The sequence below is a fragment of the Meles meles genome, chromosome 5 (assembly GCF_922984935.1).
Source record: "Meles meles chromosome 5, mMelMel3.1 paternal haplotype, whole genome shotgun sequence".
In the NCBI taxonomy this organism is placed as follows: domain Eukaryota; kingdom Metazoa; phylum Chordata; class Mammalia; order Carnivora; family Mustelidae; genus Meles; species Meles meles.
This window is the reverse complement of record NC_060070.1, coordinates 120,425,756-120,444,552: the sequence shown is the minus strand read 5'-3', so window position 1 is coordinate 120,444,552 and position 18,797 is coordinate 120,425,756. Positions and strand designations below refer to the sequence as shown.

Genomic DNA, 18,797 nt, shown 5'->3' with positions numbered 1-18,797 from the left:
TTACAGTGATGTTATGGCAGAGGGTGCCCTACCTGTCTGATGATTAGAATCATGGGGGATCTTTTTAAAAATAAAGACTCCAGATTTTGATTGAATATATCTGGGGTGAGTCTTAGGAAATTGGTATTTTGGGGAAGCCCCTGATTATTGTGATATTATTATTATCACAATAATTTTGTTTTGATTATTAGTGGGTTTGGCAAACTCTTGGGATCTCTTCTATTCTGAAATGTAATACTGGATGTATGTGTGTGTCTATAATTTTTTTTATAGATTTGCAGCTAGAAATTTAAATGGCCATAGGTGGGTAGCTTTTTTTCCCTAGAAACTTGAAGAAAGGCTAATTTAGGCAAATAAACAGCCTTATCTAGGTAAACAAGAGACTAGAAGTAGAGATCCTGAAAGATGATTTTATGCTCTGCCTCTGTTAAAATCTGAGTTGACTTCCTCATCTGAGTCTTTGCTAGGACTACTTACTGCCTTTTAGTTTCTCATTGTTACATGTTTTAAAGAGGACTTACCAGAAATTGATAACTTATATATCTGACTTTTATGACTCAGATTTGTTATTAAAATCTTCGCAGACTTAGGATGGGGGAAACCTTGCCAACTGAGTTTACATGTGACTCAGCAAGTTTCTGGTTCACATGGCTCTGTCAGGCTCAAGCTGCAGAGGGTATCTTTTGTATATACACAGAAAGCTCACAGGTAACTATTTTGTTTTTTAAAATAGCCTCAGGTACTTAGGAATAACCCAGGTCTTCCTAAAAGGAAGCTTTTTCCAAAGTATGTTTTTAAGGTTGACCGTCCATTCCAGAGACATTTCTATTTTTTTTTCTTTAAAGATTTTGTTTTTGGGGTGCCTGGATGGTTCCATCAATTAAATGTCTGCCTTCACCTCAGGGCATGATCCTGGGGTCCTGGGATTGAGCCCCACATAGGGGTTTTCTGCCCAGCAGGGAGCCTGCTTCTCCCTCTTCCTTGGCCCCTTACCCTGGCTTGTTCTCACTCTCTTTCTCTCGATCTCAAATAAATAATAAATAAGGATTTTGTTTTTAAGTAATATCCACACTCACCATGGGGCTCAAACTGACAACCCCAAGATCAAGAGTCCCATGCTCCACTGAGCTAGCCAGGCTCCCAGAAACATTTTTCTTTGAAGAAAGTATTTTACAGAGTTTCAGAACAACAAGACAATGATTTAAAAGTTGAGCATACTTCACAATGAACATAGTAGGAATAAATAGTTCAAATAAGGTTCTGTCTTACTAACTTCTAAGTCAAATTGTTTACAATTAGTGATTATAAAACCTTTCCTCTCTAACAGGCTGTGAAGAGTACAGACTTACTGCTCTTAAACTATGTCTTTAAACATCTGGTTTTAATTGTAAAATACCATCTGTCATGTGAGAATTTGTATAATGCAAACAAGAATGCTCCTAGATCTCAAGAATCGAAGTTCGTGTAGATGTGGGCTAACTTACTTGCTTCCTTTTCTGTGGGCAGATCCAGAGTCAGTGGGAGTGCAGCTGAAGTCCAAGCTAACGTCATTTCCACTACCTCGGCTTTACTGGTTTGTCAGGATGCCAGTCTCCTTGATTCCCAGCTGCACGAGAAATGGGATCCTTGCATAAAACCACAGGCTAATTTGGTCATCCTGTATGGAAAAAGTCCAGTGGTGATTAAGGGTTTGTCCCAATTAAATAGCTTCAGTCAGATGGTATCTTTTAAGCTCCTAGATATATTTAGTGAACAAAAGAAAAAAGCCTGGCCTGCCTTAGATTTTTCTGATAGAAGTGTCCTGAATAAGTGTTAGCTAATTGGGGTCATTTCTTTCCCTCCCAATTGAAAGCTTAAGGGTTAGATTTTCTGGCATAGAATCAATACAGTATCTGAAATAGTTCATCAGGCAGGTGCCGGAGTAAGATAATGTGAATGCTGCTTATCGTCCTTACTCTTCTGGCTTCGGTGGGGGTTGGTGTGGATTTCAGACCTAATGAAAAGTTGGCAAATACTGTACAAAGAACATTTATATACCCTTTGACTACAATCAGCTGTTGTTACTGGCATTTCACTCCATTCACTAGAGTATTTACATGCATGTTTTCTGCCTCTCCCTCCCTCTCACTATATATGTATGTATGTCTATTTTTCCTGAACCACTTGAGAATAAGTTGCTTATATCATGCCTTTTACCATAATACTTAAGTAGGTATTTCCTAAGAATAAACACATAAACTTATACAACCATGATTTAGTTATCAAGCCTAGAAGATATAACCTTGACTTAATCATTTAATCTGCCAACCATATTTCATTTTTATCCATTGATCAACATTGTCCTTGTATTTTTTCCCCCCTTTCCTGTACAGGATTCTGTCTAGAATTATGGAGCTTATTTTTTAGTCAGAGCTCCTTAGTCTCCTTTACTCCAGAACAATTCTCAGCATTTGTCTTTTATAATACCGACAGTCTTACCACCTTTTGTTTAATATATCGTTCCTCATCCTCATCCTTGTTTTGGGCTTGCCTGATGTTTCCTCATGATTACATTCTGGTACTTGTCCTCAGTTGTATCCCTAGGATATCACATTTATAGGCAGGCACACAGGGTCCGTCTGTCCTTCATTGGTGATGATAATTTTGATCATCCATCAGGGTGTTGTCCAATTTCTCCATAGTTCTTTTTGTGTATCTTTCCTCCCCTGCCAATTAAGAAAATCCCATTGACTTACATGCGTATCTAATAAGACTTTGAACACAGCATAGGAAATCCAAGATCCCAGGTGCCTGGGTGGCTCAGTTGGTTAAGCATCTGTCTTCAGCTCAGGTCATGATCCCAGGTCCTGGGATGGAGCCCTGCATCAAGCTCCCTGTTCAGTGGAGAGTCTGCTTCCCTCTTTTCCCCTGCCCCTCCACCCTGCTCATGCTCTCTCTCTCAAACAAATAAAATGTTAAACCCTAAAAAACAACAAAAGGAATCCTAGACTTTAAAGCCCTTTGTAAGGACTTAATCAGCTTTCACAGTGACACTGAGAAATAAGTCTCCTAATCCTTTCCCACTTTTGTCTGTACATCACATCCTAATAACTTTGGGGAGATGGTTGTTTAAAGAAGTAAAAGGTAGAACAAAGAATTTTACCTCTATTCTCAAATGCTATGTTTTTCTCCTTTATCCCTTTTATCTCTTAGGCCTCTGCTGGTGGAATGAAGCATGTAAAGAGGGACAAAAAGAAGAGTAATATAATAGAGCAGAGAGTGGCAGAGAGTTACTAATTGCTCCCACCCCAGTATCGGTTACTATCTGTAATAATAGAACCCCTAATTTTTTTTATCTGCCTTCATGTATCTGCAATGAATAGAACCTTTACCAGAGTTTTTGGTTAGTGAGGCCATGTGGCAGGAGAGAACATGCCTCGTTCCCCTGCCCTTTTTATTTCCTGTTGACCAGAAGTGGATATAATGTTTGTTTGAAATGCAGGCAGCATCTTGGACCTCAGACTGACAAGTGAACACTTGTCACTTGTTAACACTGTGAAGACAGTGTTAGATAGAAAGATAGAAGGAGCCTGGGTCCAAAATGATTGAAGAGCTTCCACGAACGGCCTTAGACTTCCTTTACATGAAAAGGGATATGCACATTTTTTACTGAAGTCATGTAATCATTTTTGAGTTTTCTGTTACATGCAGCTGAATCTAATCTAACTGATAAAAAGAGATGCCTCAAGGAGAAGAGTCGTAATTGATTAATTTGTGCTGCTACAAGTCAGTTAAAAATACCACTGTTGTGGGGCGCCTGGGTGGCTCAGTGGGTTAAACCTCTGCCTTCAGCTCAGGTCATGATCTCAGGGTCCTGGGATCGAGCCCCACATCGGGCTCTCTGCTCAGCGGGGAGCCTGCTTCCCCCTCTCTCTCTACTTGCCTCTCTATCTACTTGTGATCTCTCTCTATATATCAAATAAATAAAATCTTAAAAAAAAAAAAAGAAAAAGAGAAAACAATTGTTTAAAAAAAAAAAATACCACTGTTGTATGGTACATGGCCGTGAAATAAGGGACATAGGGAGTGCCAGATCAGGGATGACTCTGGGGGGAATGCTATGCGGATGTCTAGGGCACAAGCTTTCCAGGTAGAGGGTACACCAAATACAAAGACTCTGAAGTGGAAGTTTACTTAATGTATTAGAGGAACAGCAGGGAGGCCAGTGTAGCTGAAAATAACTAAAACTGTTGAGAATGATGGATATGTTCATTGTCTTGGTTGTGGTGGCGATTTCACAGGTGTGTATACGTGTCAAAACTTTAACATTTGTGTACTGTGTTATATGTCACTAATTCCTCAATAAAGTTTTAAAATGTCACAGCTACCACAAACTAGAAAACTACTCTCAAAAATCCTTATAGTTGGGGCACCTAGGTGGTTTAGTGGGTTAAAGCCTCTGCCTTCAGCTCAGGTCATGATCTCAGGGTCCTGGGATCGAGCCCCGCATCAGGGCTCTCTGCTCAGCAGGAAACCTGCTTCCTCCCTCTCTCTCTGCCTACTGGTGATCTCTGTCAAGTGAATAAATAAAATCTTAAAAAAAAAATAATTCTTATAGTTGGTAATAACCTGCCTTTGCTATTTAGCACTCAGTAAATCAGTTATCATGATGAAGAACAGGATAGTAGTTGCCAGGGGTTAGGGTGTTGGAGTGAGAGGAGCAGGAAATTATTATTAAGGAGTAGCATGAGGGAAGTCTTTGTGTCTTGATTGTATTAGTGCTTATACAAGGCTACATGTGTGACAAAAAGGATGGAATTATACACACACACACCAATATAAGCATACCTTGTTTTACTGTCCTTCACTCTATTGTGCTTTGCAGATACTGTGTTTTTTTTTTACAAATCGAAAGCGGGTAACAACTCTGTTGAGCAAGTCTGCTGCTGCCATTTTACAACAGCATTTGCTCACTTTGTGTCTCTGTGTCACATTTTGTTAATTCTCTCAATATTTAAAACTAGGTCATTATTGTAATACTTGAATTGTTGCAAATCTCATAAAATTTTAACAGATGAGTTGCTTCTTATTGATGAGCAAAGTATTTTCTTGAGATGGAATCTGTGGCTGTGGAGATTGTGGGAATGACAACAAAAGGTTAGAATATTACTTAAACTTTGTTGTTAAAGTAGCAGCAGGGTTTGAGAAGACTGACTCCAATTTTGAAAGTTCTACTCTGAGTAAAACACTATCAAACAGTGTTGCCTGCCACAGAGAAATCCTTTGAGAAAGTAAGATTTAGGGGCGCCTGGGTGGCTCAGTGGTTTAGGCCACTGCCTTCGGCTCAGGTCATGATCTCAGGGACCTGGGATCGAGTCCCGCATCGGGCTCTCTGCTCGGCAGGAAGCCTGCTTCCCTCTCACTCTCTCTGCTTGCCTCTCTGCCTACTTGTGATCTCTCTCTGTCAAATAAATAAATAAAATCTTAAAAAAAAAAATAAGATTTAATCCATGTGATAAATTTCATTGTTGTCTTATTTTAAGAAATTGCCAAGTCACCCAGGCCCTCAAAACCACCACCCTTTTCAGTCGGCGACCATCAACATTAAGACAAGAATTTCCAGGGCGCCTGGGTGGCTCAGTGGGTTAAAGCCTCTGCCTTTGCTCAGGTCCTGATCCGGGATCGAGCCCACATCGGGCTTTGTGCTCGGTGGGGAGCCTGCTTCCTCCTTTCTCTGCCTGCCTCTCTGCCCACTTGTGATCTCTGTCAAATAAATAAAACCTTTAAAAAAAAAAAAAAAAGACAAGAATTTCCACCATAAAAAAGATTATAACTCTGAAAGCCCGGATGATGGATAGCATTTTTTAGCAGTAAGGTATTATGTTTTTGTTTTTAAAGTAGGCTCCAAGCCCAACATGGGGCTTGAACTCACAACCCTGAGATTGAGAGTCACATGCTTTGCCAGCTGAGCCAGCCAGACACCCAGTAAGGTATTTTTTAATTAAGGTATGCACATTGTTTCTTTAGACATAATGTTATTATACACTTAATAGACTACAGGGTGGCATAAACTTAACTTACATGTACTGAGAAACCCAAGAAACTTATTTGACTTGTCCTGTTGTGATACTTGCTTTATTGTGGTGGTCTGGAACCAAACTCAACCTGCAGTATCTCTGAGATGTACCCATATCCATTTCTGGGGTTTTATGTTGTACTCTAGTTATGTAACATGTAACTCTAGCAGGAAAGTGGGTGAAAGGTACACAGGACTTCTCTGTATTATCTTAACAACTTCCTGTGAATCTATAATTCAAAATAAAACATTAAAAACATTTTTTTAAAAAATGGACTTACGCTTCCAGAAAGATAGAATAGTTGTACTTTTCCCTATTCCTACTGCTAAGTACAGCTAAAACCCTGGAATGGATACGTGTGCGTGCGCACGCATGCATGCACGCGCATAAAACAAGCCCAAGACGACTGAAAGGTGAAAAGAAGGCAGATCTAGAGAATTTGGGAACCAAGGAACAATATAATAGGCTCTGGCTTTTCTTTTTGCTTCCTATATCTCAGACTGGGAGCTGAAGAAGCTGGCAACCAAAAAACGATGGGCCATAAAAAACCAAAAAACAAACAAAAAAAAGCCCCAAGAAAACCCTGCTTTCTGCAGCCAAAGGACCAGAAAAGAGGTTAGCAAGACAAAACTTAAAACAATAACTACTCTACTCCAGCCAAACATCACAGAAAAAAAAACCCAGGCTCTACTCCCACCCATTCCATAAAGGTCAAGGGGGGAGCTTATTCTCCGCCCTTGTGATGCTATATTAAAATGCCCCAAACTCTTGCTGGGGTGGTAACAGAGAATGCCAAGTAGGGAGCTAAGATGATCACCCCCATCAGGCAATAACAAGGCCCTGAGCCCTCCTGACAGAGGTAGTGTCCGAAGAGGCCTAATCAGAACTTTAGGGACTTTGAACAATTTCCAATGGTAATGAGGCTGCATATACCCCATGTCAGTGGAGGCCTTGTGAGGGGCATTAATAGGCAGTCTGCTACACTCTGCTAGGGAAGTATTAGTAGAGCTCTACTGGAGAGCCAGAACTCGTGTCTTAGCCTAGCAGTAATGAGGAACCCTTCCCTTGCGTGTCCAAGGAGGCTAATGGTCAACTTGGACCTCTCTCTCTTTTTTTTTTTTTAAGATTTTATTTATTTATTTGACAGAGCGAGATCACAAGTAGAGAGGCAGGCAGAGAGAGAGAGAGAAGGAAGCAGTCTCCCGCTGAGCAGAGCCTGATGCAGGACTCGATCCCAGGACCCTGAGATCATGACCTGAGCCGAAGGCAGCGGCTTAACGCACTGAGCCACCCAGGCGCCCCTGGACCTCTCTTTTCACCTGACATTAGTAACAAGTGGGCCACTCCCCCTTTTGCCAGACCAGTATCTGGCAAAAGGGGGAGAAAAAGTGAGAAAAAGTCAGTAAAACAGAAGGTATAAATAAGATCCGGAGTCTTAGAACATAATATGAAAACATTCAGGTTTCAATCTAAAATCACTCATCTTACCAAGAATCAGGAAGATCTCAAGCTGAATTTAAAAAGGCAAGTGATAGATGTCAACACCAAGACAGCAGGGATGCTAGAACTATTTGACAAGGATTTTAGAACAGCCATCATAAAAATGCTTCAGTGAGGGGCGCCTGGGTGGCTCAGTGGGTTAAGCCGCTGCCTTCAGCTCAGGTCATGATCTCAGGGTCCTGGGATCGAGCCCTGCATCGGGCTCTCTGCTCGGCGGGGAGCCTGCTTCCCTCTCTCTCTCTCTCTCTGCCTGCCTCTCTGCCTCTACTTGTGATCTCTCTCTCTCTCTCGCTGTCAAATAAATAAATAAAATATTTTAAAAAAAATGCTTCAGTGAGCAATTATGAACATACTTGAAATGAATGAAGAGATAGAAAATCTCAACAAAGAAACAAGATATGAAGAAGAACCAAATGGAAACTTCGTGGAACGAGAAAATAAGTAAAAAATCCAGTGGATGGACCTAACAGCAATGAGTAATATGAAATAATGAACTTGAAGATAGAACAATAAAAATACCCAATCTGAACAACAGAGAGAAAATAGAAGACTAAAAAAAAAAAAAAAAAAATGAGGTGCTCGTGGGACAAAAGATCTAAGATTCATGTTGTCAGAGTCCCAGGAGATGGCACAAAAGGAAAGAACCAAAGAAGGTACTAGAACAAATAATTGTTGAAAACGTCGCAGATTTACAAGAAACATAAACCTATATATTTAAGAAGTTGAGTAAACCTCAATCAGGATTAAATTTTTTTTTCAAGATTTTATTTTTAAGTAATCTCTACATCCAATGTGGAGCTCAAACTCACAACCCAGAGATCAAAAGTCAGAAGCTCCACCAACTGAGCCAGCCAGGCACTCTTCAATCAGTATAACTCAAATCCACACATCAGTATACATTGGAATCAAACTTCTGAAAACTAAAGATAAAGAAGTTGAAAATAGCCAGAGAAAAATGACACCTTATTCTTGAGGGAAAACAATTAGAAGGACAGATTTCCCATCAGAAACTGTGGACATCAGAGGAAAGTGGCAGAATAGCTTTCAAGTGCTGAAAGAAAAGAGCTCTCAGCCCAGGATCCAATATCCAGTAAACTGTGCTTTAGGAATGAATGGGAAATTAAAATGTCCTCTGATGAAGGAAAACTAAGAGAATGTGTTGCCAGCAGGCCTGCCTACTTTAAAAGAAAGGCTAAAAAAGTCTCAAAACAGGAAACAATAAATGAATGAATCTCACAACATCAGGAAGGAAGGAACAACACAGGAAAAATATGGGTAACTAATAGACTTTACTTTTCTTGAGTTTTATAAGTTGTTGGATGGTTGAAGGAAAAATTTAGAACACTGATTAATGTAGCTCCAAATGTAGAGAAAATATTTAAGGCAATTATAACTGCGGGCGGGGTGCCTGGTGGCTCATCGGTTAAGCATCTGCCTTTGGCTCAGATATGATCTTGGATCCAGGATTGAGCCTCATGGCAAGGTCCCTGCTCAGCAGGGAGTCTGCTCTCTCTCTCTCCCACTCCAGCTCCCCCCTGTTTGTGTTCTCTCTCTCTCTGTCAAATAAATAAAATCTTTTTAAAAAAAAATATATATATATATTTTTTAAGATTTATTTATTTGACAGATAGAGATTACAAGTAGGCAGAGAGGCAGGCAGAGAGAGAGAGAGGAGGAAGCAGGTTCTGCGCTAAGCAGAGAGCCTGATGCGGGGCTCGATCCCAGGACCCCGGGATCATGACCTGAGCTGAAGGCAGAGGCTTTAACCCGCTGAGCCACCCAGGCGCCCCTAAAAAAATATTTTTTTAAAATTATACCTATGGAAGGGAAAAGAGACCTAAAGGGAGGTAAAGTTTTTGCACTTTACTTGGACTGGTAACTGGCAATACTGTAGATTGTGATAAGACTCTGATATAATAATGTAGTAACTAGGGAAACAACTAAAAGCTGTGCATATAAAAGCTATCAAAGCTGAACAAAAACACTATAGATTCCTTATTTCAAAACTTCTGGGGTACCTGGGTGGCGCAGTTGGTTAAGCATCTGCCTTTGGCTCAGGTCATGATCCCAGGGTCCTGGGATTGAGCCCCATGTCAGGCCCCCTGCTCAGTGGGGAACCTGCTTCTCCCTCTTCCTTTGCCCCTTCCCCTGCTTGTGCTTGCTTTCCCTCCCTCTGTCAAATAAATAAAATCTTAAAAAAAAAATTCTTACAAAGCTACTGGACTGTTGCTTTTATCAGCAATTGATTTTCACCAAGACATTCCAATGGGGAAAGATTATTCTTTTCAATAATGCTAAGACAACTAGATATCCACATGACAGATAAGTGAAAGTCAGTCCCATTCATCATACCATATACAAAAAATGAACTCAACATGGATAAAATTCCTAAATGTTAGAGCTAAAACTGTAAAACTTCTAGATGAAAACATAGATGTAAATCTTCCTGACCTTGGATTACACAAACTATTCCTCAGGTGTAACACCACAAGTACAGCAACAAAAAAAGAAACTGGATAGTGTCAAAATTAAAAATTTTGTGCTTCAGGGTGTCTCACTGGCTCAGTCAGAAGAGCATATGACTCTTGGAATCAAGGCCATGAGTTTGAGCCCCATGTTGGGTGTAGGGTTTTCTTAAATAAACCAAAAACAAGATTTGTGTGTGTGTGCTGCAAAGGACACATAATCAGGAAAATGAAAAGAAAACTCACAGAATTAGAGAAAATTTTTGCAATTATGTCTGAGAAGGAACTTGTATCTAGAATATAAAATTGCAATTTAATGGTAAGAAGACAACCCAATTTTAAAAGGGACCTGAATAGACACTTTTCCAAAGATATACAATGGCCTATAACCCATGAAAAGATGCTCAACATCATTAGCCATTAAGGAAATATACACAGATTCTTAAGCAAATATTAACAAATAGAATTTAGCAATATATGAAAGTAATTATATACCATACCCAAATGAGGTTTTAAGGATGCAGTCTGCTTCAGTATTTGAAAATTCATCAGGGTAATCTACCATGTTGACAAACTGAAGAAAAATCACATGAACATGACATTCAATGCAGAAAAAGCATTTGGAAAAAATTAAACATAAATGCTTGATTAAAAACTCTCAAAACTAGGAATAGAGAACTTCCTCAACTTGATAAAGAGCATCCATAAGAAAAATCTACAATTAACTTTATACTTAATGGTGAAGAATGAATGCTTTTCCCATAAGATTGGGAACAGAGAGAGTATAACTACTGTCATTGTAATAGCACTCCAACTGGGCTTAAGGGTTAATTTGCTTCCAGCTTATGCACTCCTTGCTTGCTGACCAAAGACCCTTGGCCTGTAGTAGAATGAACATACTCTCCTTGAGATTTGCAGACCGCTGACCTTGAGGAGTGAAGGACCCAACTTTCCCAGAAGATAAAGTCTGACTAAATTTGAAAACAGTTGCCGCTGATGCCAGCAAATCTATTCAGGGTCATGTCAACAAAGGACTAACCTAACTGCCTAGGCACTGTCTTCTCCTACACATACCCCCTCTCCCTTTACCCATGACTTCCTCTTTAAAACCTTCCAGGTCGGGGCTCCTGGGTGGCTCAGATGGTTAAGCGTCTGCCTTCTGTTCAGGTCATGATCTCCAGGTCTGGGATTGAGCCCCGTGTAGGACTCCCAGCTCAGCAGGGTGTCTGCTTCTCCTTCTCCCTCTCCCCTTGATTGTGTTCTGTCTCACTCTCAAATGAATAAGTAAAATCTTTTTTTTTTTTAAGATTTTATTCATTTATTTGACAGAGATTACAAGTAGGCAGAGAGGCAGGCAGTGTGGGGGACGGGGAAGCAGGCTCCCCACTGAGCAGAGAGCCCGATGCGGGGCTCCATCCCAGGACCCTGAGATTATGACCTGAGCCAAAGGCAGAGGCTTTAACCCCCTGAGCCACACAGGTGCCCCAAATAAGTAAAATCTTAAAAAAGCAAACGAAAAGCCTTCCAGCTCTCCTGGGAGGGAAAGATGTTCTTTGACCTGTTAGTACACCATCTTTCCAGGTTGCTGGCTTCCTGAATAAAGCAACCTTTCCTTTCCCAACATCACTTGTCTCCGGAGTATTGATTTTCAAGTGGTGAGCAGTTGAACCTGAGTTCAGAACCAGTTCTCAGTCTGTCACCAGTCCTGTTACACAAAGTGCCAGGAATTGTAGTCTGCTCAATTAAGTCAAGAAAAGGAAATAAAAGGTTTTCATGTCAGAAAGGAAGAAATGTTCTGTATACTGAGTGTATTAATGTCAATATTCTGGTTGGGATATCATACTAAAGTTTTGCAACATGCTGCCCTTGGGGGAACTGAGCAAAGGATACAAGGGTATCTTTGTATTATTTCTTACAATTGAAAGTTAAGACACAATTATCCCAAAATATAATGTTTTAAATTTTAAAAAAGTATGGATTGGGCCCAAATTCCTTTTATTTTTATATGCTTGCATTCTTAGCATTGCAGGGAAAGAAAAACACATCAATACTATTGGTTAGAGTATGAATTCTATTCCACAGTCCCTAGAGGAGCCATATTTTTTTTAGAACATGATTTTTTTTAATTTAATTAATTTATTTATTTGACAGAGAGAGATCACAAGTAGATAGGCAGGCAGAGAGAGAGAGGGAAGCAGGCTCCCTGCTGAGCAGAGAGCCCGATGCGGGACTCCATCCCAGGACCCTGAGATCATGACCTGAGCCGAAGGCAGCGGCTTAATCCACTGAGCCACCCAGGCGCCCCCGAACATGATTTTTTGCTTTCAACAAAAATAACTCATTCACGAGGCATGATGAATTGTTCAACAAGGATGCTGAATCTGAACTTGGGCAGGTTTTGTTTTACAGAACTGATGTCAGATATCCAATCAGTTGCTAGGAAAAGAAGCACAAAAATGCAAGAAATTGTCCCAAGTCCCTAGAGCTGACCGGTGAATTGGGAGGGAGTGATAATGGCCAATAATCCTGGCAAGAAACTTCTTTCATAGGATCTATTGGTTCCTAGTATGTTTTTGATTGAGAGGTGGGCAGAGGGGCAAATAATGATGGACTGTGTAGTCTTGCTAGAGGGATTTGGGTAGTAGAGCACCCAGATTGAGGATTATTTGCTTCCCTTTTAAAAGGGTAATTTGGGAGCGGGGGACACTTGGGTGGCGAAGTCAATTAAGCTTAAGCTCCAACTTTTGGTTTTGGCTCAGGTCATAATCTCAGGGTGGTGAGACTGATGCTCAGTGTGGGGTCCACGTGAGATTCTCCCTCTCCCTCAGCCCCTCCCTCTTGTGCTCTCTCTCTCTCTCTCTTTCAAATAAAATGGGAGGAAAAGGGTAATTGTGGGGGAACTTCTAGGGAAAACTGAACTTACTAGTAGATACACATAGATGAAGTTTGTTGATTATTTTAAACATTTAGCATTTATATTGCTGGCCATCCTTGAACCATCTCTGGAATCAGATAACAATTGTATTATGTGCATATATCAGAAGGCACCCAGATTTCCTGTAAGCCTGTCTCAATATTTTACTCAGGTTTTTGTTGTTAAGGTTCAAGTCCAGAAAACTGCCACCTTTTTCACCTTTGCCACAGGTTCTACAGGTGTCCCCAGCATATGGGTTACACTTTTAAGTGTGTGAACGACAAAGGGTGGAAATAGCACTGGGCTGAGAGAAAGAACCCCAAGGTTCTCCTCCTGAGTTTCATTAAGTAGTCGTAAACTTGGGCAAGGTTTTCCAACTATTTTCCTGGGCTTCGGTTCCTTATGTGTTGAGCAAACATTTGCCTATTGGTTAGCTGGGTAAGAGCGGCACAGAGATGATGACGAGGTGCTCCCTTCTCAGTTTTTTAGCAAAAAGCAGGAGACCGAGGTGGTTCTTAGGGTCCGTGAGGTTCTTGAGACCGCTTGTCACTCCTCAGCCTGATTTCTGGAGTAGAGTTAGCGGGTGCTCAATAATGAGTGAATGTGTGAGGGAAATGAGTGAGAAATGGAAGAGGCATTGCGCAGTTATCTAGCGAATTCCTGTAAAAAATTACAAATATTGCCGCCTTTCTCCTATAGTTCAAAACGATTGCGGGAACCTCACACACTTCGGAGGGAAAGCCTTTCTGATTACCCTGGGTAGAGAGGCGCACCGCAGAGCGGTGGGACAGAGCCCGGAGCCGACCCTCCGCGCATGCGCGCGCCCGCCCCGCCCCTCGTCACGCGCAGCCCTCTCCCTGCGCGCGCTTCGGAAGGCTGGCGGCGCGCGATCTCCGCGTCGCTCCGGGCTGGCGGCCGCGGCGCCGCGCGGGTGGGTGGGATCGTGGCGGAGCTCCCGGCGCCGGGGCAGGGGCGGGAGAGCGCCATGGCGGCGGCGGTGGCGGCGGTGGCAGCGGCATCCGGTCCCCGAGCCGCGGCGAGGTGAGGGGCCGCCTCTTCACGACTGAGGAGGCCAGAGCTGCTCGCCTGCCTTCCACGCGGGCCGCGGCTCCGGCATGGCTGGGATCATTAAGAAGCAGATCCTGAAGCACCTGTCCCGGTGAGAGCGCCAGCGCCATTCCCCAGCCGTCCCGGGGCCCTTCCTAACCTTCTTCGACCCTCCTCCGTACGCCCTCCTTTGGGCCGCTCTCCCCCTCCTTAGCCCGAGCTGGGACTCCTTGGCGGCCCTCGCCTCAACTCGAGCAGGACAGTCTCCGGCCCGTTCCGCCGGCCCCGACCGTTGTCACCACTCTGTTCTTCCTTCGTCCTGTGCTCTCCGGTGCAGGGTGCTTCTGCCCATGCTGGGGTGCCCCGGGCTTTCCTCTCGACCCTCGCAGCCTCCTTAAGCCTCCCGACCCTCAAAGATCTCCTGGCCGGCTGCCCCCGGCTCAGTTCCCAGTCAAGTCGCACACCGCCAAGCAGGTCACCTCGTCGTCGCTTGCACGCCTCTTTCTCTCCTTACTTAGTTTTCACTCCTTATTCCAGACAGGTGTTGGGGATGCCTTAATACTTTCAGCCAGCCTTTGTATCTCAAGGGGAGGGTGGTTCTAGCCTTGTACACGCTAGTGGTTTTCCGGAGGTAGGAGTAGGGGGGCGGAGCCAGTCAACGGGGACACTGGGCCCTTGCACGCTTATCTTACCTGGTTTTCCGTTGCCTGGATGAGTGGTATGTGAGACCCTTCTGCTGCCACTGCATCCCCCTTTCTCACTGAGACTCTGTCTTGTTTACTCTTACTTTGATTTTAGACTTTAATTAATAATTAGATTCAGATACATCTGTTGGTTAATAACCATGTTGTAATAGTAAAAGCAGATTGGAGGCTGGAACTGGAAGGTGCCTTTGGACCCTTTACTGGGATTAACTTCCTAATAAATTCTTTTTCAGATAGCATTCATCTGGGTGTTCCACGACTTTGGTTGTTCTGTATAAAGATTTTAAAGTAGGACTAATGATTGTGAAATGGTATAGAAAATTTAAAGGAAAACTTAATTTCAATAAAAACAGAAGCAGAGAATTTTAGGATTTAGAGATGATTTAACCTAATATAGCATTGTGTTTAAGAGCCCAGACTCTTTCTGGTTTACTTTCTTAACTGTAAAATGAGGATAATAATAGTACTCTAACTCAAAGGGGTTTTTTTTTAGTGTTTTTTTTTAAGATTTTATTTATTTGAGAGACAGAACATGAATGGTGGGGAAGGCCAGTGGGAGAGGGAGAAGCAGACTACCACTCTGAGCAGGGAGCCCCACCCTGGGCTCTATCCCAGGACCCTGAGGTCATGACCTGAGCCAAAGGCAGATACTTAACTGGCTGAGCCACCCAGGCACCCCTGAAACGGTTATTTTGAGGATTAAATATAGGTAAAGACAGCACAGTGCCTAGCACATAGTAAGTGCTCAATTGAAACACGAGCTATAGGGGCGCCTGGGTGGCTCAGTCATTAAGCTCTGCCTTTGGCTCAGGTCATGATCCCAGAGTCCTGGGATCAAGCCTCGCATCGGGCTCCCTGCTCGGGCTCCCTGCTCGGTGGGAAACCTGCTGCTCCCTCTCCCACTCCTGCTTGTTCCCTCTCTCCTTGTTTCTCTCTGTGAAATAAATAAATAAAATCTAGGGGGAAAAAAAAAAAAAACAACCCATGAGCAATAGTTATCTTTTGGGACACCACTTGTGTGACAATTTGATATAAGCCATAGACTTCTTCAGAAAAATCTGCATATGCAAAGAGGTTTTTTTTTAATGTAAATTCTGGGGGAGAGTTATGAAGACCAAAAGCACATGCTGAATTCTGCAAGTCATCCTGGAACTAGGTGAATAACCCCTGACTAGTTCCACTCTTTAATTTTATGTCTGAGGAAACTAAAGCCTAGAGAGGGCAAACAACTTTCCCAAATTGCAATGGAAGGTAATGTGGTGGAATAGAACCCAGCTTGCTTTCTTTCTTTTTTTAAGATTTTATTATTTTTAAGTAATCTCTATAAGCAGCCTAGGGATTAAATTCACAGCTCTGAGTTCACGAGTCATTGTTCCACTGACTGAACCAGCCAGGAGCCCCTAGAACCCAGCTTTCTAATTCTGGTGTTTTTCCCTTTAGTGCACATATGTTCTGTGCACTCTCAGTGAGTATAGAGTTTTTAAAGAAAAATTTTAATAATGCATGCTGACATATTCAGTAGATCCTTAGTGAACAGAGTATCTCTTTTAGATGAAGTAGGAATAGGTATGACAGACATTGGGAGAAATTTCTAGTTTTCTCAGTGTTAACGTGGTTGACTGAGGAGGAAGAGGAAGAAAAGGTTATTTGGGGCTGCAATATCAGGGTTCCAGGAAAAGATCGTAGGACTTGGATCTGGTTGAGGGACAGGTCACGCTCCTTGCACCTTTCTGTTTGTTTATCCTGGAAAAGTGGCCTAATCAAGTATGACATTTGTATCTCTGTATGGTCTCTGTGATACCTACAGAAGCTGGCCTGCCTGGAGGGGAATTACAGTTTCTGTGGGTTACCAAATCTCATGGGGAAGGAGAAGAGAGAGTATACTGAGTTACTATGTTAAATAAACATTTGAAGGTGTTTAATAATGATTTGTTTATGATGACAGGGCCACTTGACCTGGAGGAGAGTGTCTTAACAGCAGGAAGGATAGCCCAGTGACTCTCATGTTTAATTTTGGTCATGAAGTTCTGGATATTAATAGTGGTTTGTTGGAATGCATCTTCTTTATTAGTATTTTGGTAAACAAGACTTGAGGGAGGTGGTCTTCAGGATATTTCTGTTAAGTGCCTGCTCCAGGCCAGGCCCTGATCTGGGCACTGGGGATTCAGCAGGGAAGAAATGTGAACATCTTTTAAGGGCTTTATGTGGTTTGGATGACTGCTGTGTAGTACACATAACTTCAATGCCCAGTATTCATTTAAATAGACCCAGGAGAAGACCTTTACTTAGAAACAAAAGTAATCATTTAAAAAGAAATCCAGAATTGATTTTTTACTACATTAGATTATTATTGTTTTAGATCACCTTAGTTAATGACCTTTCGTAAGAAGAAATATGATTGATTGTCATGTAAGTCAAGGGACTATGGCTCAGGGAAAGAGCGTGGACTCTGGAGCCAGAGAAGCCTGATTCACCTTCCAGCTCTGTCACCTAATGAACAGGTCAGCCTTTTTGAGCTGGTTCTGTTATCTGTAAAAGGTGAGAATAAGGAAGAATACCATGTACCTAGCAGAATTTTTTGAGGATTGGGGATAAAGTATTTATTATTATAATGCCTAGCATGTAAATAGGTAACTATGTAAGTAGGTAGTTATGTAAAGAGTAACTATTGTAACATGATTGTTGAAGTTAGGGATACTACCCTGGTATGAATGGCAGTAATCCACCTGACTGGCTCTTTTATCTTAATTATTTTAAAAAATATTTTATCCATTCATTTGACAGAGCACAGGCAGGGGGAGGGGCAGGCAGAGGGAGAGGGAGAAGTAGGCTCTCTGAGGAGCAGGGAGCCCCATGCAGGGATTCCAGGACTCAGGATAATGACCTGAGCTGAAGGCAGATGCCTGACTGACTGAGCCACCCAGGCGCCCCCTGTCTTGGGATGCCTGGGTGGTTCAGTCGGTTAAGTATCTGCCATCAGCTTGAATCATGATCCCAGGGTCCTGGAATCAAGTCTCACACTGGGCTCCATGCTCAGTGGGGAGCCTGCTTTTCCCTCTGGCCTACCAGAAGTCTTAATTATTTACTCTAAATAGCTGCAGGAAATGATTCTGAGGGATAGAGACACAGCTGATAGATATGATAGATTTTGAAAAACATAAGTATTAGGTGAAATGCAGAAGCATACAAGATTTCATAGTCCCCTTGGAGAATAAGAGAGCCTACTGTGAACTCAGCCCTCTTAGCTCCTGATCACTGTCTCCCCTCATTATTACTCATCCTTCCGAAGAGATCATCCTGGTCAGCCCCCAGGGGACAGTGGGGAGCTGCAGGTTGAGAGAGGCCCACTTCCGGCCCAGGGTCTGTGTAGGTGAAGGTTTGTAGAAGTAGTCTCAACTTCCAGGTCTTCCTTTAGACTAGACGACTTATCACCTTTATTTTCTAAATAATTATTTTGTTCATTTTCCAGTAATGGTCAAATCATACATGTCTTTGTTTCCTTTCCACATTTTTTTGGTGTTGCTTCAGAATAAAACATTTTTTTTTTAACTTAGCAAATACTTAATAACAACCAACTGTGTGAATAAGCACTTTACAAGTCTTATAATGATGTAATTCTCAGACTAACCTTATGAGGTAGTTATTAGGCCTACTTTATACTTGAAGAAATGACGCCCAGAGAGGTTAAGCAACTTGTGCAAAGAATCATGACTAGTAGTTGATGGAATTGAGATTCAAAGGTAGGTTCTCTGATTCTCTTTACTGCTGTGCTGCTGTACACTTCTCATCTACTGAATTAATTTCAAATTAAATACACTCTTGTCACCAGCATCCATATGAGGAAACAGTATTGCTAGCACCTATGAAGCCCTCTTGTGTTTTCTTCTGTCATTGTCTCTACCAAGGAGTAAACCACTGTCCTGATTTCTAACAACACAGATTAGTTTTGTCCATTTTTGTTTTATTTTATTCTATTTTCACATAATGTATTATTTGTTTCAGGTGTACAGGTCTGTGATTCATCAGTCTTGCACAATACACAGCACTCACCATAGCACATACCCTCCCCCGCGTCCATCTCCTAGCCACCCCATCCCGCCCCCACCTCCCC

At 42.2% G+C, this 18,797-nt stretch overlaps 1 protein-coding gene across 3 annotated transcripts in view; it reads left to right on the top strand.

Moving 5' to 3' along the window:
• The first annotated feature begins 13,760 nt into the window (after positions 1 to 13,760).
• UHRF1BP1 (UHRF1 binding protein 1) overlaps positions 13,761 to 18,797 on the top strand; it is a 68,043-nt gene continuing 63,006 nt past the window's right edge. For all 3 annotated transcript variants that reach the window (XM_046005228.1, XM_046005227.1, XM_046005226.1), the window contains exon 1: positions 13,761 to 14,094. In XM_046005228.1, coding sequence (XP_045861184.1) covers positions 14,051 to 14,094 — 44 coding nt within the window. In that variant the 5' untranslated portion in view covers positions 13,761 to 14,050. The remainder of the gene's footprint in view (positions 14,095 to 18,797) is intronic.